The sequence below is a fragment of the Macaca nemestrina genome, chromosome 1 (genome assembly GCF_043159975.1).
Source record: "Macaca nemestrina isolate mMacNem1 chromosome 1, mMacNem.hap1, whole genome shotgun sequence".
NCBI classification, from domain to species: domain Eukaryota; kingdom Metazoa; phylum Chordata; class Mammalia; order Primates; family Cercopithecidae; genus Macaca; species Macaca nemestrina.
The window spans coordinates 107,152,313-107,172,982 of record NC_092125.1 but is presented as its reverse complement, the minus strand read 5'-3'; the positions used below and the strand labels follow the sequence as shown (position 1 = coordinate 107,172,982).

The 20,670-nt window shown below is 42.4% G+C and overlaps 3 protein-coding genes across 4 annotated transcripts; 2 read left to right on the top strand and 1 right to left on the bottom strand.

Moving 5' to 3' along the window:
• Window positions 1–3,213: 3,213 nt before the first annotated feature.
• Window positions 3,214–16,985, bottom strand: LOC139355976 (uncharacterized). Its single transcript, XM_071068706.1, has 4 exons — window positions 16,775–16,985; window positions 15,178–15,336; window positions 4,937–5,003; window positions 3,214–3,543 (listed from the first exon to the last, which is right to left on the bottom strand). The coding sequence occupies exons 1-4, from the start codon at window positions 16,983–16,985 to the stop codon at window positions 3,348–3,350; spliced, it is 633 nt and encodes a 210-aa protein (XP_070924807.1). The 3' UTR covers window positions 3,214–3,347.
• On the top strand, window positions 7,138–8,415 carry LOC105497893 (late cornified envelope protein 2D). The gene is made up of 2 exons (XM_011769416.2): window positions 7,138–7,187; window positions 7,842–8,415. Exon 2 carries the CDS (start codon window positions 7,863–7,865, stop codon window positions 8,193–8,195), a length of 333 nt encoding a protein of 110 aa, XP_011767718.1. The 5' UTR covers window positions 7,138–7,187; window positions 7,842–7,862; the 3' UTR covers window positions 8,196–8,415.
• On the top strand, window positions 14,126–20,241 carry LOC139356701 (late cornified envelope protein 2D-like). Of its 2 annotated transcripts, XM_071071428.1 has the most exons (4): window positions 14,126–14,506; window positions 15,968–16,080; window positions 18,404–19,021; window positions 19,693–20,241. In XM_071071428.1, exon 4 carries the CDS (start codon window positions 19,714–19,716, stop codon window positions 20,020–20,022), a length of 309 nt encoding a protein of 102 aa, XP_070927529.1. In that variant the 5' UTR covers window positions 14,126–14,506; window positions 15,968–16,080; window positions 18,404–19,021; window positions 19,693–19,713; the 3' UTR covers window positions 20,023–20,241. The 2 variants fall into 2 exon arrangements, with proteins under 2 accessions (XP_070927529.1, XP_070927531.1); XM_071071430.1 differs by lacking the exon at window positions 15,968–16,080 and having other exon boundaries at window positions 18,848–19,021.
• The last annotated feature ends 429 nt before the right edge of the window (window positions 20,242–20,670 follow it).

The following is a 20,670-nucleotide window of genomic DNA, read 5'->3' as shown; positions in this document are numbered from 1 at the left end:
TGCTCCACACCTGGGTCTGACCAGTGTGAGTGGGTCTTTTGGAACTTAGAGCACAACTGAAAGGGTAAGTAGCTGTTGAAAATCACAGGGGGAAAGGAAAGACAGGAGAAAAGTGGGTAATAGGAGTAGAGATGTTGCCTAGGAAGATCCAGCCTAGGAATTAGGAGTCCCTGGGAATTAGAGGGATTAGCCAATCCAAATTCTTGCCAATGTCTGGCTTCTGGCAACTGAGTCAGCTGGCTGGGGAGGGATTATTCCACGCTATTCACATCTCACAGATCCATTTCTAGATGCTTAGAGAAGATGGCAGAGGCACCCAGAGAAAATGGCAATACCCAATATTACCATGAAATGCCAACTGGTATCCTTTCCTCTACCTCAGCTATAATTCCCTCCCTCCTTCCCTTCCCCACTCTCTTCCTCCCTCCCTTCTTGGCTACCTTTCTTTTCTCGTTCGTTTGTTCATTCATATATTATTCTTGTATCTCATTCGTTTATTCATTCATATATTATTCTTGTATCACCAGCTATTTATTGAGCTCCTATTAATTACCTGGTGTTATTCTAGACATTAGAATACAGAAGTATGCAAAAGAGGGGAGGATAATCGCTGTTTTAATGGTGCTTCCATTTCAGGGGGAAATCTATATTTATTGGACATCATCTATGTGACAAGAACTGTGCCATATCTTAGAGACAGAGAAATGAACAAGATAGAGGCTTTGACTTGAGTGAGTGTGTGTGTGTGTGTGTGTGTGTGTGTGTGTGTGGTTATGATTTGTTCAATATTTCAGCAACCCCAGGGTAGATTCCAAAGGAGGAAACAATGATCTAACATTTAACAAGTCTGTAAAACAACTGTATTGGCTTTTAGGTTGACTGAACTCCCACCAAGATGTCCTGCCAGCAAACCCAGCAGCTGTGCCAGCCTCTTTTTAAAGGGCTCACTACCAAGTGCCCCCCAAAGTGTCCCCCTAAGGGACCTCCTAAGGTGCCCTGTTCAAGTCTCTTCCTGCTGTGGGCCTAGCTCTGGAGCTGCTGTGGTCTCACTGATGATGGCATCAGGGCTCCAGCTATTGCTTTGGGGCTGCTGCTACCAGAACTTTGAGCATCACCTGAGAAACCGAAACACCAACGACCTGCACCCGTCTCATGCGTCTCTCTCATCAGTGCCTTTCATCCTTTCAAGAGCGCTTGGCTCGGAGCATTGCTACACCTGAGCTGTGTCTCAGAAGCAGCCATTGGCACAATGACTTGGGGCTGGGCTCAAAATTTACTCGCCTGAAGTTTGGATGTGATTGCTCTGAACAAGTTGCTTTGCCACAATAAATATTTTCAAGTTTCCTTGCTTCTATTTTTAAATATTTTATGTTTCCATCTACTTACCAATTCCCACTTCTTCTTCCTGAATACATTGCTAAAGTTCCTAACTTTTGATGAATAGAAGAAAAATCAACCTTCCAACATAAAGAAATTAACTTTTAAAAATACATAAATGCTTTGTTTTAATAAATAAAATAAGACAAAATAAATAACCTAAAATATGGACACACTGTTGAAATAAATAAATTAAGGATATAATGGTGTATCAGGGAAAATATTACTATAATATATTCAAAATATTCCTTTAAATAATTGTCTTTTAAGTGACTCTGAAAGAAAATATCCTTGCAAATTAAAAGACATTGTTTCCCAAATGCTCTCATGATAAAATATGAGATAAATCTATAATTTTGTGCTCAGTCTCTGTGGCTGAGCTAGCTGTTATGTAAAAGAGGATTTCTGCAGAGGAATGCCATGGTTTCCCTGAGTCCAAATGAAGGAAGCATATTATCCCCTGCTCTGATTCTTTGTTCTTTCTCATGCACAGGTAAAGCTAATTGAATTAAGCCCTCTTGACATCCACACATGAAAATAGAAGCCCATTTCCAAATGTGCAGTGATCCGGAAAGGATGCCTATGTGGTTCTTCCTTGTCTTTTTCACTCCTATAGCCTTGGGGTGGGGATGTCTCAAAGACACTCAGTTTACAGTTTCTCCAGCCTACAGACCCTTCTGGCTGATGTGGTGGAGAGCTATTAAGCAATCTTAGTACCCACCTCTGTTGGACCTCCAGAATAGTCAATCAGGAAAGGCCTTGAGGAATAAGGTTAGGTCTCATCGGGAATTCCTAGCAACATTTGAAAACCTGCAGTGGGATAGTTCCACCCACCTGAATGCCTATACAGGTGTTCCTCAACTTACAATGGGTTTATATCCAGATAAACCTATGGCGAGTTGAAAATATCCTAAGCCAAAAACACATTTAAAATAACTAACCTACCAAACATCAAAGCTTAGCCTAGCCTTCCTTAAACAGGCTCAGAACACTTACATTAGCCAACAGTTGAGCAAGATCATCTGGCAACAGCGTATACCATAGAGTATTGACTGTTTACTCTTGCAACCCCATGGCTGACTGGGAGCTGCAGCAGCGTGCCAAGCATCAACACAGACATAGGATGTATTGCTAGCTTTGGAAAATATTAAAATTCAAAATCCCAAGTATAATTTCTACCGAAATAATAAAGTTGAAAAATCCTAAGTTCAACTGTCGTAAGTTGAGAACCATTTAGAATTAGTAATTATATATTTTCTTTTATTTGTCAAGCTTCTGTCTCTACATTGAAACATAGTCACAGTGGGCAGAGATTATATTTCTTTCATATCATGTTGTATCTCCAGAGTTGACCACATAGTCAACAATACTTGCTGAATGTATGTGAGAGTGAATTAATGAACTCTGATTTTTGAACTTACTAATGGAGGACAGTCCAGGAAATCCTCAAATTGTTTTCTCTTTAGAGATGTTCTGTTTTTTGTTTTTTTTTTTTAATTCACCTGATCATATCTTTCTCTCATTTACCCTTGTAAGACCTGCTTAATAATTACCTAATTTGCTTAGCACAGAATCTTTGGAAATAGTTCCTTGCTCCGGGAAAACCCAAGGCATATATATGCAGTGATTGCAATTATAATATTTAATGTGACCTATTCATCTAACTGAAATTCTTCTAATTCCAGTGATTAAGAAGATAGAAATACTGGATATAAATGGACATAGGCAGTGAGGGTGTTGGGGTGTGTGTGTGTAGTGATCATATGTAATTAACATAGTTTTATCCCATGATAGTCTATAAAGAGTGCTGTCTGGGTCATGAAAAATGATGGGCTCTGTCTTGGTTTTTATTGGGAAGTAAGTGCATAGATGTTGCATAAAACTAGGAGGACTGGAGAGATGGAGCACAGCATTCGGCTGGGGAAGTCCTTGGTCTTTGCCCTTTGCACTTTGGTTCCACAGAGGTGTAGTCAGCACAGCACAGACAAGGCTGCTGACACTGCACAGTAACTGGAGCTCTGGGAGCTGATGAAGCTGGGGCTGCTTCCCATGCAGGGGTCAGTCACACAAGAAGAACCGGAGATGAACATGGGCTGTGCACTGGAGCGGCACTGTGGAGGGCCCTTCAAAGGTGTTGGCATTGATGATGATGTTTTGTCAAAGTATCTGAGTTTGAAAGTGAATTGAATAATAATTCAGATAAATTAGATCCAGGAAGGGAATAGTTTTGCCCTTTTAAACCTATTCATGGTGTGCTGGCAGATAGTTTATACAATGCATTAGTATCTAATTAGTACCTGTGAAGAAACATATTACTCCAAGTTAAAAGTGTTAGAAGCAACATTCCTGAAAACAAAACTAATGCTAAATCAATGTCAATTTCTGTCTCTCATCATTTCATTTCATATCTACATATCCCATTCCTACCTACTGTATTTCATGAGCTTTAAGAGGCTATCAGTTGTAAGGGGCACCCTTATTTCATACACCATAAAGAAAGAGAAAAATGTTGCAAATTCAACTATTACATGCCACCAATCATATGTTATATGCTGATTTAAGGGCTGTTAACAAATGTAAGAAGAGTGTATCATGGAATTGATGAATTAAGATAAGTATAAAACCAATCTTCTTTAGGTCATATAAACATGTATGTAAATACTAGACGGGCCAATTCCTGCTTTGCCCAGAATACTCCTCTGCTGTCCTGCTCCCAATCACAGGGCCCTCTTCTCCTCTCATATTCCATACTCCCGCTGTTGCTCTTTAGATCCCCATATGGGTCTGTCAAGAGCCAGTTCGATGGCACCCAGTGGTAAACTCACCCGGGCAACCAGCTAAGGAAAATGGCAGGTCCCAGACGTGGCGAAACAGATGCGGGGCAGTATTAGAACATCTCTTATAAGCTATGCTAATATTAAGATCTGAAATGAGTCCCAGTTCTAGCAGGACCATGACTCATGAATTCTGGAGTTCATGCCCCTTTAATGTCTATCTGCCAAATGTGACTTCAGCAAGGAGCCATTCTGGACCTGGGTTCTGAAGCCCCACTTTCCTGTGGAATCATTTCTTGTTAAAAATTAGGGGATAAAATTGTCCAGAACTTAAAATTAAGCCAGAAAGTGATTTCTGATCAGTCTTTTAAAGTTTTACTTCTTCCCAGTAATTAACAACCTTGCCTAAGATTTATGGGGACACTCTAGGAATTTTTTTCTAAATTGGTGGGTTGATTTTACTTACTCTATTTGGTGTTGATTAAGGCCCAGACTCTGTAAAGCTAGACTGAACTTAACAGAAGATTTATAACCTCATGGTTTCATTGTCTTTTAAAAGTGTAACCAGTATGTATCTAAATTTGCAATCTTGTTTTAGAAGTTTTTCCTCTGACTGTATATACTTTGTTATCTCCAATTCTTTGAACCAGCATTACTATCATGCTGGTTCCCTTACTAACAAGTGAAAAAATCTTTGATATATGTCTGTAATATATTAACATATATAAATATACTTTTAACTTTTTTGAAATTATAGTTAAATAAACTCTTATCTCCACACTTACTCTTTCGGGAGTGAAAACAGGTCCAACCAGACAGTGCCAGACAGTATTGACAAGAAGATCAAAAGGGCTACAAAGATATAGTAAAGGGAAAATTTGGATTAGTGAATCTATTAAATAAGGTGAGATACATCAAGATACCTGTAAAGCTTTTACTTGTACTGTGGCTAAAATAAAGTTCCAGCATTTCCTGGGGAATAATTTTTTGGAATATATGGAGTTTAAGTTCCCAGGGAGACAAATCAAGGAACTACATGGAGAGACCAGCCTGCAGGATACTGACTTTCTAGATGAGGTGAACTTCAGATGAAATGTCTGAAATCACCGCCAGGATGTTCTTCTCATGACACCTATGTGCTCGTTTATGAGGTCTTGCAATCATGCATTGATCCTCAGGGTTGGCTGGTCCCTGAGGGAACATGGGCAACTTAACACAGGTTCTCCTGGCACAGAGGCATCACATATGATGGTGTGAGAACTGTGGAGACAGAAGCAAGAATACTTGCAGGCAGGTGTTTCTTCGCTGACTTGTGAACCAATTCTCAACATTTTCTGAGTTATAAACGGACAAAGGGGATACGTTGAAGAGGTGCTTATATCCCATTTCTTGTTTCCCAGGGGATCGGATCCCATTAGTTCTTCCATTGCTCATTCAGCCACTCAGTCCAGATGCTCATGTATGTGCATGTTCATTTCACCTGCACTTTTATATGAATACAACATACACACATACAGTGCGCACGCACATGTGCACACACACACACACACACATAGGTTTGCCCCCCCTACTTCCTCACTTACAACATTGTTACAAGTATCTTTGTCAAAGAGTATAAGGAAGCTGAGGGTGATATCACCATGAAGACAGTGGAATGAACTAACGTGTTCGAATCATATTGGGAAATAGTGACTCAGGAGGTTCAGTCCCCAGACATCATCTCCTTTGGTGCCCATGTTTGTCTGCAGTCATCTTCAAAAAGGGCACTAAATTCTACAGTCCTTGAGGTCATGGGCTACTTATTATTCACCTCTATATCCCTGTGTCTGGACATACATGCTCCAAGAATGTTGTAGGCTTTCAAGGAATGCCTTTTGAATACACTGCTCTGGTCACACTGTTGACTTACTTTATCCTTCAGGTAAAAGCTGTCTGAGAGCAGGAATCAGATCTGATAACAGGATTGGATAACTAGAATAGAATCCCTCAGTTAGAAGCTGACAATGGGAATAGAATCCCTCAGTTAGAAGCTAACTATTGTGTTAATGACACATAAGACCTGAGCAAGTACCCAATACATGGCATTAGTTTTCTTTGAAACACATATTTATTAAGGGCCTATCAGGCACATAGTGTCCTATCAAACTTTTTCTTATTTCTCACTTAATATTAAAAACAGCTCAGTGAGATAGGTATACCTGGTTTATAACGGCCATTACATATGAGAACTGATACTCATAGTATCGTAGTGACACTCTAGCAATTGTTACTAATTGTTCTAGCTGCTTCTATAGACTACCCAGTTAGCATATGCAAGTTTCCTGATTCCAGTAATGGATTCAATACAATTCCTTTGACTAAAGGAAACATTTAGATTTTAGAGGGGAATTGCTTATTCTCAATCATTCTCCTTGCTCTAGACCACAGAATCAACTCAGATTTAATACAGCGAATGGCTTGTCATGATGAATCGGAGGAAAAGCAGAAACTCAGAGGCCAGGAGGAAGGGCTAAGAGCCTAGGCAAGGGAGGGATGCCTAGAAAGAGCCAAGGCTGTAGAAGCCTCCTGGGATGGTTGGATCCACAGCAGAACATGGAAGAGAAACTGCTCAGGGTGGAGGGAGTTGTAATGGAACATTTCCACAAGGTCAGAGAAAGCTGTGGCTCAGAACTGATTTTTCCTCAGTGGACATGCATAAAAAGATGCAACCAACAGAGCCATATCCAGGCATGTGTGCCTTGGGTTCCCTAAGTTAACTCTTTAGGGTTCCCGCCTGGTGGAGGCTCTGACTGGCTAAAGCCTCCCTAGACTCCAGCCCCAGAGAGGAGTCCTGGAAGCTCCTGAGGCCTCTTTGGATTGCAGGGACAAGGAGGCAGGAGAATGTCAGGAATGACCCAGCATGTGCCTGGTTGTGCAAGAGCCACCTCCTGCTCTTCCCAGAGCCAAGCCTGGGCCCTATAAAAGACACATCCAGCTTCAGCACCTCATCTGCTCTGACTCCCCAGGGAGGTGTCTGTGCTCCTGCGTGTGACCAGGGTGAGTGGCCACCTGGGATACCAGAGAGGTATGAGCAGGGCAGAGGGATGGGGAGGATGGAGGTAGGCTGGAGAAAGAGAGTTGTGTGCTTGTGTTCTGCCATGCTGAGCAGGAATAGGACTCAGTTTGCCTCAAATCTCTAGAAGCTCTGGGACTTGCTGGAGCTCATATCGAAGGGAATAGCTAACTCTGCCCATCTTTTCCAACTCTGTCTTCAATGACTTCATGTTCGCCATCTTGGGCAGATTTGCACCATGGAAATTGTCAACTGCTTCAGGCCAGGCCCTTTTACCTGGAGTTTTCATGGCTAAACATTTTCCAGAGGATCCCTGGCGTGTCTGCAACACCCACCTGGGTGCTGGGCTTGTAATAAGAGAACAGGTACTTCGTGGAGCTGTGAATACTCTATTCAGGCTTGTGAGGACAGAGCAATCCCAGTTTCCCCATGAAAGGAAGAATAAGAAGCTCATTCTGTTGATTTTTTAAATCTATGTACTTTTATCTGGAGGAAAGATTCAAGTTGTTTCTTTCAGGTTACTGATGGGATTGTATGATCTAAATATCATTTTTCTTCATCCATGCATTGATTTTAGAAGAGGTATACTTATGACCTTTGCTTTGAAATATTTAAATAGTTTTATTATTGTCTTTTAGGTTGACTAAACTCCTGCCAGCATGTCTTGCCAGCAAAACCAGCAGCAGTGCCAGCCTCCTCCCAAGTGTCCTCCCAAGTGTACCCCAAAATGTCCACCTAAGTGTCCTCCCAAATGCCCACCCCAGTGCCCAGCTCCATGTTCCCCTGCAGTCTCTTCCTGCTGTGGTCCCAGCTCTGGGGGCTGCTGTGGTCCCAGCTCTGGGGGTTGCTGCAGCTCTGGAAGTGGTGGCTGCTGCGTGAGCCACCACAGGCCCCGTCTCTTCCACCGGCGTCGGCACCAGAGCCCAGATTGCTGTGAGAGTGAACCTTCTGGGGGCTCTGGCTGCTGCCACAGCTCTGGGGGCTGCTGTTGACCTGGTCTTCAGAGGAGCTCTTGGGACTGAATGGTCAAGAACATGCTACAGCCTGATGGATACTCTTTCCACTTCCTCTCATTCCTTTCATGGGTCGTCAGAGACCGCAGAGACTCATGGGGCTTCCCTGGAAGAACTTCGTGCTTGATGGAGCACCCCAAATGGAAGCCTTCTCTTCCTCTTTTGCCTCATATTATAATAAAGCTCTGATTTCTGACTCGCTAAATATCTTGGTCATTCTCTTCCCTTCTGAGATTTCTAATGTCTTCCAAAGGTGAGAGCCTCAGAGAAATTCTCTTCATGAGGCAAGGACAGGACATGAGTAGCTGATACATGAAAGGCTGCTCCGAGGAACTGATTACCCCAACTGGAGGATAGATGGAGATCCTGGAGGGTCACATCTGGTTATGGCAGCTTTGCCTTTCTCTCCACTAAGCCAGACACATGTTCTAATTCTCTGTCTATTCCAGACATTGGGAAGGTTGGGAACCTCTGTTGACTTGTTCTTCTCTAGTGAGAAGAACACACTTCTATGAAGCAAAACTTCCCTGCTGTTAGGATCAATAGTTGAATAAAATGCTTGAAACGAAAGTTGAGACCTCTCCTCCTGCAAAGTACAGCCCATGGTCAGTGAACTTCTGTCCTGGGAGGGTGACTCTGCTTAAAATCCGCCTTTTGACTTGCCCCTCAGACACCTAGTGTCTCTTCCTCTCAGTGTTAAGGGAGAAGCGACACAGCAGGGGGAAATAAGGACTAGTGCTTCTTAGGTTCAGGCTGACAGGTGTCTACATGAAGATGATGGATTCAGTGCAGAGAGATTCTGACAGAGATGGAGTCTCTTATTAAGATGTTCATCTCCCTCCTCATCCTTACTGCTGCTAAGACAAACACCCAACTGTTTAACCAGTCTGAGATTCTGTACTCTATGCATTTTAAATCACCCTCTGCACTGAGTCAGTTGATTTGACTTGATGCTATTCATTATTTTTGCCAGTCTCATTATTAACTGAATTTTCAAGTCCCTGACCAGTAGTAATTTTGAGCTTCTAAAAATAGGTACATTGGCCATTTCTACAAAATTTATAATATGATTTTAAATTTTCTTTTCAATTTCCAAGAGCTCTTGATACATCAAAGATATTAACCTTGATCTGTCTTTATTAAAACAGTTAATCATCAGATTTAATTGAATCTGTTTATAATAGCTTTTGCTATGGAAACGTTTTTAGTTTTTATATACTCAAATATGACTTTCTTTGCTTTTATAGCTTCAGGGTTCCTTGAGTTGGTTAAGAAGTTTTCCCCTGTCCTTAGCGTTTACATGTGAGCAGCAAAACAAACGAAAAAACCAAACAGTACAAAATGGAATGCCAAGCAGGGGACCTAAAGTTGCCTGGGGCAGTTGAAGACTGGCCTACAGAGAGGTGGACACTGGGTCTGCTTTCAGGGACCTCTGCCTTAAGTAAGAGCAACCTACCGGCCATTCCCTTCCCCAGTGGGCCTGCTATCTGGGCCTCCATGTGTTCCTTTCATGGTGAGCAACTTCCTTTCTCTATCTAACCCTCCATACACAGAATAATTTCCCATCTAACTGTTTTTTTTTTTTATAATTATACTTTAAGTTCTGGGATACATGTGCAGAACGTGCAGGTTTGTTACATAGGTATACATGTGCCATGGTGGTTTGCTGCACCCATCAACCTGTCAAGTACATTAGGTATTTCTGCTAATGCTATCCCTCCCCTAGCCCCCTACCCACTGACAGGCCCCGGTGTGTGATGTTCCCCTACATGTGTCCACGTGTTTTCATTTTTCAACTCCCACTTATGAGACACCTGGCGTCTGCAGTGTTTGGTTTTCTGTTCCTGTGTTAGTTTGCTGAGAACAATGGTTTCCAGATTCATCCATGTACCCCCAAAGGACATGAACTCATCCTTTTTTATGGCTGCATAGTATATATCTGCCTCATTTTCTTTATCCAGTCTAACATTTGTTTTTAGTTGCATCTTACCTCGTATTTGGCATGTGTGCAGGTGTGTTAGAAATTATGTTCTGATGCTATCAGAGGAACACAAAATCATAGCAATTTAAAAAGGAAAGCAGGCTATTTCCACTCATATATGATGAAGTCAGAGGTCAGTAGTCCATGGCTGGTATGGTGGTTCCCTGGAGTCTTCAGAGATGGATACCCCTCTGTCTTGTCAATTCATTGTTAGCAGTTGTTTCCTGGGAGGCAGTTGGTGATATCAGGGTGCATGATGGAGCTCTGATCTGCAAGGCTGTGCTTCAAGTAGGAAGAAGGAGAATGGGTGGGTAAAAGGCCTTGACCCCAGTAAAGTCTCATACCTGAGCTTTCCTAAAGTCCCAACAATTTCCTAAATCTCACTGGCTGCTTGTGCATACAAGGGGAATGGAAAAGTGTAAATTTTGATATCTGGACATGGTTTGGTTCTGGCCAAAATTTAAAGATACAAGTTAAGAATGAAGGGGACATGTATATTGGGAACCATCCAATCAAGTAGTTTTCTATACAGTTTGACCTGCTGAGTAAAGACAGCTGGATTGCTGGTTATCCGGAAATAGTGACACAGACTCTGTGGTTACACTTCACTTACCTCTTAACACAAGCATTCAGGAGTGTCCCACCCACAGTTCACCTCCATGAGCTCTGCTGTATGCACTGAGGCAAGCCTGCGTGGAAGGTTGATTAGGCAGGGGAATTCACTGCTTGCAGCTGAGGTCTGGAGTGTTGTAGGGAGCTCCCTGGAGACACAAGACCTGGCTTATGGACACCTTGGGTAGGCTCAGAGTTACTTCTGCCTGTCTCCCCACCTCTAATCGATCAATCATCCAGCTGTGGGCCAAGGACCAGGGGTCTGGATCATCTCTCAGGGGCAGAAAGAGGGTGAGACTCTGAGAAGAAGTGTGCAAGAAGAAAACGTATTTGGTGTTATGGCTGCATCTCTTTCAAAGATATCTAGAATTGGAGGGTGACAGATGATTAACTTTGAGTTGGGTTATCTGAAATATGACCCAAGTGAAGAGAGTCAACAGTAACCAGAACACATTGTGAAAAGGAGAAGGTGGATGGATTGTCACCTGGGCCAGAATCCCCAGAGAGCACCTTCACCTTCACATCAAGTGAAAATTCTACCTGGTCACCCTCTTGTGTCCCCAGAGGGTCAAGCCCAAGAAGAGGGAAGAGTAGAAAAGTAGTTGTGGTCCAGGATGGATTCTTGAGTGGGTGGTTATTTCAACTCGGACCCTCTGAGATTCACAGCAGTGCCCTAGAGCTGCGGCGCTGCTCTCTCACAGACTCCCAGGCTCTGTCGCTGCTGCTGCAGCAGCTCCGCAGTTAAAGTCAGCTGGCTCTGTGGTGCCTGTGCTAACTCTAGGAGCAGCTGCTCCCGGAGCAGGACCAACAGTATCTCCAGTGCTAAGAAAAACTTGAGACTGTGGGATGAGCATATTGGCAGGCTCTTGGGAGGGAGCCTGTTACTAGCTCAGTTTTCAGGATATCTCAACAGGAGTTACGCTCAGAGTGAATTCAGCAGTAGACCACATGTGTAAACCTAGAATAAGGATACTTTTCTTTTTCTAAACAATTCTCCCTCTGCTTCTAATTAATTGGCAAAACTATTAATATTCAGAAAGACATTCTCCGTGTTACCATTTCATGGTTGCTCTTTGGGCTTGCTAGGTCAGATTTCAATCCTAGTCAACTCCCATGCTGGTTGCATTGCTGCAGCTACACACCTAATTCAGAACTCTGTACAGTAATTGTAGAATTAGGTAATTCTAAACTTTTGTACTTGTTATAAGATATGTACTCTTATAAATGTTTTATGTGTAACTCAATCACAGGATCAATTAATTCACACAATATTGCTATTAGGTCATTACAGTTATTTTCCACACTTCATAGATGAGAAAACAGAGGCACAGACAATTTGAGAACATTTCTAAGGTTATAAAGCAAGCACCTGGTACTCAGAATCTAACTCTAGGTTATATAGCTACTTAGTCTGTGATCTGAACCAGTTCTCTGGAGTTAAACTGGAAAGGCCTGCATTATTTACCATGCATGAAATTCAAATAGCTTATGGTGAGATCTTCTCAACAAGCTAGACTTAAAGCAGCTATCCCCTAATTTTCTTGCCTGATATGCTAATGTTTCTGGGCTAGTTCCCATACTGCACAAAAGAAATCTCGATTTCTCATACCCTTCTCTTCACCCATGTCCCTCTGTCCTTTCTGTAGAATATAGTCACAGTGGGCAGACATTATATTCCTTTCATATCACGTTGTATCTCCAGAGTTTGCCACATAGTCAACAATACTTGCTGAGTGCATGTGAGAGTGATTTTTGAATTCTGAATCTTGAACTTACTAATGGAAGACAGTCCAAGAAAATCCTCCATTTTTTTTTTCTCTTTAGTGATGTTTTGTTCTTTTAATTCACCTGTTCATATCCTTCTCCCATTTACTCTCATAAAGCTGCTTAATGTTTACCTAATTTGCTCAGTACCAGATCTTTGGAAACAGTTCCTTGCTCCAGGGAATCCCAAGGCATGGATAGGCAGTGATTGCAATTATAATATTTAATTAATGTAACCTACTCATATAACACTACAATTTTTCTAATTCTAGTGATTAAAATGATATAAATGCTGGATACAAACGGGCATAGGCAGTGTGGGCACTGCTCTGTGTGTGTGTGTAGTGATCATATGTAATTAACATAGTCTTATCCCATGGTAGCCTATAAATAGTGCTGTCTGGGTCATGAAAAATGGTAAGTGCTGTCTTTGTTCTGATTGGGAAGTAGGTGCATAGATATTGCGTAAGAGAGAGGTTACGTGGACAATGAGTTTGCCAGGGACTTGGTATGAGAGAGAGATTTAGAAAGCATGGTTATAAATAAACTGGAAGATTCATCCCACCAAACAAAATAATTGGCTATCTGGGACAGACAGATGGCCTGACATTGTGTGTATGTGTGTGTGTGTGTGCGTGTGTGTGTGTGTATGGTACTGTATCTAAGCTGTGTGTAAATTTGTTCTCAGAAACCTGTTGACATTATACTAAAGTTCTCGAAATTTTTTTTGGTTAAATTTTCTGAACTTTATTCCCAGCTGTGTGAAGTTGGGCTATTTGCTTAGCTCTAGGAGCCTTTGTTTTCTCATTAGTATAGTGGGGATATTAATACTACCTACATCACAGGATCGGTATGAGGATTAAATGAGATAATGTGTACAAAACAAATAAGACCTAGAACAAAACAGGTGGTCAATAAGCTTCAGTTAATATATTACATTCTGTTATTTTTATCATTTGTACAGACGTGTGTGTATATATGTATATATACATATGGAGGCAGGGAAGGAGAACTGTATTAGTTAGGGATTTCCAGAGAAATAGAAGAGACAGAGGGAGAAATTTATTTTAGGAAATTGGCTAATGTGATGACTGTGGGGGCTGGCAAGTCTGAAATCTTGCCAGACCCCACAGTCATCGCATGATGATTGCGGTGATCATGCAGGCCTGCAGGCTGGAAATTCAAGTAACAGTTGATGTTGCAGCCTTGAGTCTAAATTCTGCAAGGCAGTAGTCTGGAAACAGGCAGAGTTTCTATATGGCAGTGTTGATGATAATTTCTTCTTTGGAAACCTCAGTCTCTGCTATTAAAGGCTTCTGCTGATTGGATGAGGCTCACATTAGGAAAGATAATCAGCCTACTCAGTCTACCGATTAAATATGTACAAAGCAACATCTGGACTGGTGTTTCATCAACAACTGGATACCATAGAATAGCCTAGGCAAAATTAACCATCACAGAGACTGAGAGGATACATAGAAGTCATTAGAGACATGATCCAAGAGACTGCAGAGGGTCAACAGTGACCAGGACACACTAGGAACATGAAATGATGGTTTTATTTTCACTTAGGATAAAGGCAAATTTCTGGACAGACCTTTGGAGAATATTGGGAAAACAGAATCTTCCACCTGGCAACCCCAGGAGTCTCAGCAAGGCTGTGGTGTTAGGAGGACTGAAGAGAGGGAGTGCAGCATGTGACTGGGGAGGCCCTTGGCCTTTGCACTTTGGTTTCACAGAGGTATAGTCAGCACAGCACAGACAAGGCTGCTGACACTGCACCGTAGCTGGAGCTCTGGGAGCTGATGAAGCTGGAGCTGCTTCCCATGCAGGATCAGTCACACAAGAAGAACTGGAGTTGAACATGGGCTGTGCACTGGAGTGGCACTGTGGAGGGCCCTTTAAAGACATTGGCATTACCGGTGGTGTTTTGGTAAGGTTTCTGAGTTTGAAAATGAATTGAATAATAAGTCAGATAAATTAGAGCCAATATGGGCACAATTTTGCCCTTTTAAACCTATTCTTGGTGTGCTGGCAGACAGTTTATAAAATACATTAGTATCTAATAGTACCTATGAAGAAACATATAGCCCCAAGTTAAAAGTGTTAGAAGTGACATTTCTGAAAACAGAACTAATGCTAAATCAATATCAATTTCTGTCTCTCATCATTTCATTTCATATCTACATACCCATTTCCTACCTACTGTATTTCATAAGCATAAAGAGGCTATCAGCTGTAAGGGGCACCCTTATTTCATGCACCACAAAGAATTTTAAAAATGTTGCAAATTCAACTATTACATGCCACCAGTCATATGTTATATGCTGATTTAAGGGCTGTTAAGAAATGTAAGAAGAGTGTATCATGGAATTGATGAATTAAGATAAGTATAAAATCCATCCTTTTTAGGTCATATAAACATGTATCTACAAACCAGACAGGCCAATTCTTGCTTTGCCCATTCAGAATACCCCTCTGCTGTGCTCCTCCTCATCGCTGGGCCCTCTTCTCCTCTCATATTCCACACTCCCAGTGTTACTCTTTAGACTCCCATATGGTTCTACTGAGAGCCAGTTTGATGGCTCCCAGGGGTAAACTCACCCTGGTAACCAGGCAAGGAAAATGGCAGGTCCCAGATGAGGCAAAACAGATGTGGGACAGTGTTAGGACATCTCTTATCAGCTATGCTAATACCAAGATCTGAAGTGAGTCCCCGCTCTAGCAGGACCACGACACGTGAATTCTCCAGCAACTCTCTGCCTGGAATCCATGCCCCTCTGATGTCATATCAGCCAATATGACTTCAGCAAGAAGTTATTCTGGACCTGGGTTTTGAGGTCCCAATTTTCTGCAGAACCGTCTCTTGTTAGGAAATTGGGGGTTAAACTTATCCAAAACTTAAAATTAAGCAAAAAGGTGATTTCTGATTAGTCTTTTAAATTTTTACTTCTTCCTAGTAACTAAAAACCTTGCCTAAGGTTTATATGACTCTCTAGGTTTTTTAAAAAAATGGTGGTATGATTTTATTTAATATATTTGGTATTGATTAAGGCCCAGACACTATAAAGCTAGATTTAACTTATAGAAGATTTAGAAGTTGAAAATCATTTTGCGTGCTCTAGAAAATGTAAACTAATTGCTTCATTGCCTTTGAAAACTTGAACCAGTTTTGTATCTAAATTTGCAATCTTGTTCCAGAATTTTTTTCACTGAATGTATATACTTTGGTCTTTCCTATTCTTTGAATCAGCGTTACCATCATGCGGATTCTCTTATTAACGAGTGAAACAAATCTTTACTATATGCCTGCTATATATTTATATGAGTCATGCTTTTAACTTTTTGGAAATTACAATTCAATAAACCTTTATCTCCACACATACCCTTTCAGGAGTGGAAACTGGGCCAAAATCAGACACTGACAGACAGTATTGACAAGAAGATGAAAAGGGCTACAAAGATATAGTAAAGAGAAAATTTGGGTTAGTGAATCTATTAAATAAGGTGAGATACTTCAAGGGACATGGTAAGACTTTTTATTGTACTGTGGCTAAAATAAAGTTCCAGCATTTGGTGGGGGATAATTTTCCGGAATATGTGGAGTTTAAGTTCCCAGAAAGACAATTCAAGGAGCTAGTTGGAAATACCAGCTTTCAGGAGACTGACTTTTCAGATGAGGTGAACTTCAGATGAAATGTCTGGAATCAATCCCGGGTCATTCTTCTCATGTCACCTACGTACTCATTCATGTGGTCCTGCAATCATGCCTTGATCCGGCCAACATTCACGAGACAATTAAGTGTTTGGCTGGTCCCTGAGGGAATATGCACAATGTGACATGGGGTCTCCTGGCTCAGAGGGATCACCTATGATGGTGTGGACTGTGGAAACAGAAGCAAGAATACAGGCAGGCAGGTGTCTCTTCACTGACTTCTGAACCAATTCTCAACATTTTCTCAGATATAAAGGGACAAAGGCGACGTATTAAAGAGCTGCTTATCTCCCAATTCTGGTTTCCCAGGGGATCAGATCCCATTAGTTCTTCCATCGCTTACTCAACCATTCAATCCAGATGCTCATGTATGTGCATGTTCATTTCACCTACATTTGTATATAAATACAGCATACACACATACAGTGCGCACGCACGCACACACACACACACACACACACAAGCTTGCCTCCCCCACATCCTTACTTACAACATTGTTACGAGTATCTTTGTCAAAGAGTATGAGGAAGCTGAGGGTGATATCACCATGAAGACAGTGGAATGAACTAACATGTTCTAATCCCATTGGGAAATAGTGACTCAGGAGGTTCAGTCCCCAGACATCATCTCCTTTGGTGCCCATTTGTCTGCAGTCATCTTCAAAAAGGCCACTAAATTCTGCAGTCCTTGAGGTCATGGGCTACTTATTATTCACCTCTATATCCCTGTGTCTGGACATACGTGCTCCAAGAATGTTGTAGGCTTTCAAGGAATGCCTTTTGAATACACTGCTCTGGTCACACTGTTGACTTACTTTATCCTTCAGGTAAAAGCTGTCTGAGAGCAGGAATCAGATCTGATAATACGACTGGATAACTAGAATAGAATCCCTCCGTTAGAAACTGACAATGGGAAACTGGGCTTTCTCTGCATCCTCCCCTCCCCCACTAAGTAGGCATTAAGCAATGTGAAGGCGCAGTCTGTTTTTCTGTGTTAATCAGAGGTGTGAATATCGATCTTTTTCAATTTTAATTTTAACATCTTTATTGAGACGTAATTCACATATTGCATAGTTCATTTGTTTAAAGTGTAAATTCAGTGGTTTTCAGTATATTCATAGAGTTGGACAATCACCACCACCATTTTAGAACATTTTCATTACTCCACAAAGAAAACCTGTATCCATTGGCAGTAATTTCCCAATTTCTCCCAACCCGCTAAAGCTCCTGGAAGACGCTGATATTTCTTAGAGGACAGGCATAAACATAAAAGGAGATACAGGGAAGAGAATCTTGTCCAGGCTCTAGTTCCTCCGATGCCCTAAGTCAGCTCTTCAGGGGGCCAGCCTGGGAGACTCTGTAACTGGCTAAAGCCTCATCTCCTTTCTATTTCCACAGATTTGCCTACTCTACACATTTCATATAAATAACATCATACAATGTGCAGTCTTTTGTGACTGGCTTCTTTCACTTAGTGTAATGTTTTCAAGGTTCACCCTCAATATATCTGTTTAAAATAAATGAATAAATGAATGGGTAACTCTGTCTAGTGCAACCCAGAATCAGAACTCTGAATAACCAGACCCCTGGCTGACCCTCTACTTCCTGGTAGGAAAGGAGTTCCCTCTCCATGGGAGCCCCAAGAAAAGATGTCTACTTCCCAAGAGAGGTTTCGAATAATCTAAGTTTCTGGTTGAGTTAAGCTCTTGGAGGGTAAGGGCTCTATACGGACAATTAATGACACATAAGACCTGGGCAAGTACCCAACACATGGCTTTAGTTTTTCTTTTAAACATATATGTATTAAGGGTCTATCAGGCACAAAGTGTCATACTTAGCTCTTTCTTACTTCTCACTTTATATTACAACCTGCTCAGTGAGATAGGTATATCTGGTTTATAATGGGCATTACATATGAGAAGTGATACTCAAAGTGAGTATCATAGTAATACTCTAGCAATTACTGATAATTGTTCCAGCAGCTTCCAGAGATTACCCATTTATCATATGCAGCTTTTCTGATTCCAGTAGCAGATTCAATGCAATTCCTCCGACTGAAGGAAATGTTTAGATTTTAGAGGGAATTGTTTATTCTCAATCATTCTCCTTGCTCTAGGTGACAGAATCAATTCAGGTTTAATCCACTGAATCTGCTTGCCATGGTGAGTCGGAGGAAAAGCAGAAACCCAGAGGCCAGGAGGAAGGGCTGAGAGCCTAGGCAAGGGAGGGATGCCTACAAAGAGCCAAGGCTGTAGAAGCCCCCTGGGATGGCTGGATCTACAACAGAACATGGAAAAGAAACCGCTCAGGGTGGAGGGAGTCATAATGGAACATTTCCACAAGTTCAGGGAAAGCTGTGGCTCAGAACTGATGTTTCCTCAGAGGACGTGCATTTAAAAAATGCAGGGAACAGAATCTTGTCCAGGTGTGGGTCCCTTGTGTACCCTAACTTAACTCATTAGGGCTCCCACCTGGTGGAGGCTGTGACTGACTAAAGCCTCTCTAGACCCCAGCCCCAGAGAGGAGTCCTGGAAGCTCCTGAGGCCTCTTTGGATTGCAGGGACAAGGAGGCAGAAGAATGTCAGGAATGACCCAGCACGTGCCTGGTTGTGCAAGAGCCACCTCCTGCTCTTCCCAGAGCCAAGCCTGGGCCCTATAAAAGACACATCCAGCTTCAGCACCTCATCTGCTCTGACTCCCCAGGGACGTGTCTGTGCTCCTGCGTGTGACCAGGGTGAGTGGCCACCTGGGATACCAGAGAGGTATGAGCAGGGCAGAGGGATGGGGAGGATGGAGGTAGGCTGGAGAGAGAGAGAGTTGTGTGCTTGTGTTCTGCCATACTGAGCAGGAATAGGACTCAGTCTGGCTTGAATCTACTGAGGCTCTGAGGCCTACTGGAGCTCATTTAGGTGGGAAAAGCTAACTGTGCACATCTTTTCCAATTCTGTGCTCAGTGACTTCACATCGGTAACTTCAAAACTGCCATGTTGGGTATATTTCCACCATGGAAACTGGCAAATACTTCAAGCCAGGCCCTTTTATCTGGAGGTTTCATTGTGAAATATTTTCCAGAGGACCCCTTGGTGTATTCTGAAACACCCAGCTGGTACTTAGGGCTTGTATTAAGGAAATAGGTACTTCAGGGAGCTGTGAATACTCTACTCAGGCTTGTGAGGACAGAGCAATCCCAGTTTCCCTTGAAAGGAAGAAGAAGAAGCTCATTCTGTTGATTTTTAATCTATGTACTTTTATCTGGAGGAAAGATTCAAGTCGTTTCTTTCAGGTTACTGATGTGACTGTATGATCTAAATATCATTTTTCTTCTACACATGCATTGATTTTAGAGGAGGTATAATTATGACCTTTCATTTGAAATATTTAAAGAGTTTCATTACTATCTTTTAGGTTGACTAAACTCCTGCCAGCATGTCTTGCCAGCAAAACCAGCAGCAGTGCCAGCCCCCTCCCAAGTGTCCTCCCAAGTGTACTCCAAAATGTCCACCTAAGTGTCCTCCCAAATGCCCACCCCAGTGCCCAGCTCCATGTTCCCCTGCAGTCTCTTCCTGCTGTGGTCCCAGCTCTGGGGGCTGCTGCAGTTCTGGGAGTGGTGGCTGCTGCGTGAGCCACCACAGGCCCCATCTCTTCCACCGGCGCCGGCACCAGAGCCCAGATTGCTGTGAGAGTGAACCTTCTGGGGGCTCTGGCTGCTGCCACAGCTCTGGGAGCTGCTGCTGACCTGGTCTTCAGAGGAGCTCTTGGGACTGAATGGTCAAGAACCTGCTGCAGCCTGATGGATACGCTTTCTGCTTCCTCTCGTTCCATTCATTGGTGTGCAGAGACCACAAAGACTCATGGCGCTTCCCTGGAAGAACTTCGTGCTTGATGGAGGACCCCAATTGCAGTCTTCTTTTCCTCCTTTATCTCATGTTATAATAAAGCTCTGATTTCTGACTCACTAAATGTCTTGGTCATTCTATTTTCTTCTGAGATTTGTAATGTCCTCCAAAGGACAGAGCCCCAGAGAAATTTTCTTTATGAGGCAAGGAGAAGACATGAGTAGGTGATACATGGAAAGCTGCTCCGAGGAACTGATTCCCCCAAAGGCAGGGTGGATGGAGCTCCAAGAGGGTCACCTCTGGCTATGGCAGCTTTGCCTTTCTCTCCACTAAGCCAGACACATGTTCTAATTTTCTGTCTATTCCAGACGTTGGGAAGGTTGGGAAGCTCTGCAGACTTGTTCTTCTCTAGGGAGAAGAACACATCTAAATGAAGCAATACTTCCCTGCTGTTAGAATCAATAGTTGGTAAAATGCTTGAAACGGATGTTGAGACCCTTCCTCCTGTTAAGTACAGTCCGTGGTCACTGAACTCCTTTTCAGGGAG

Bases quoted from the DNA above. Each gene is read 5' to 3' on its own strand.
- LOC105497893 (XM_011769416.2), top strand. From the start codon at position 7,863: ATGTCTTGCCAGCAAAACCAGCAGCAGTGCCAGCCTCCTCCCAAGTGT.
- LOC139356701 (XM_071071430.1), top strand. From the start codon at position 19,714: ATGTCTTGCCAGCAAAACCAGCAGCAGTGCCAGCCCCCTCCCAAGTGT.
- LOC139355976 (XM_071068706.1), bottom strand. From the start codon at position 16,985: ATGACCTCAAGGACTGCAGAATTTAGTGGCCTTTTTGAAGATGACTGC. The intron at 15,337-16,774 runs GTAAGGATGTGG...CATGGATTCCAG, and splicing joins TACTCGTAACAATGTTGTAA to GCAGAGAGTTGCTGGAGAAT. The intron at 5,004-15,177 runs GTGAGTTTACCC...ATATCTTTGTAG, and splicing joins TTCCTTGCCTGGTTACCAGG to CCCTTTTGATCTTCTTGTCA.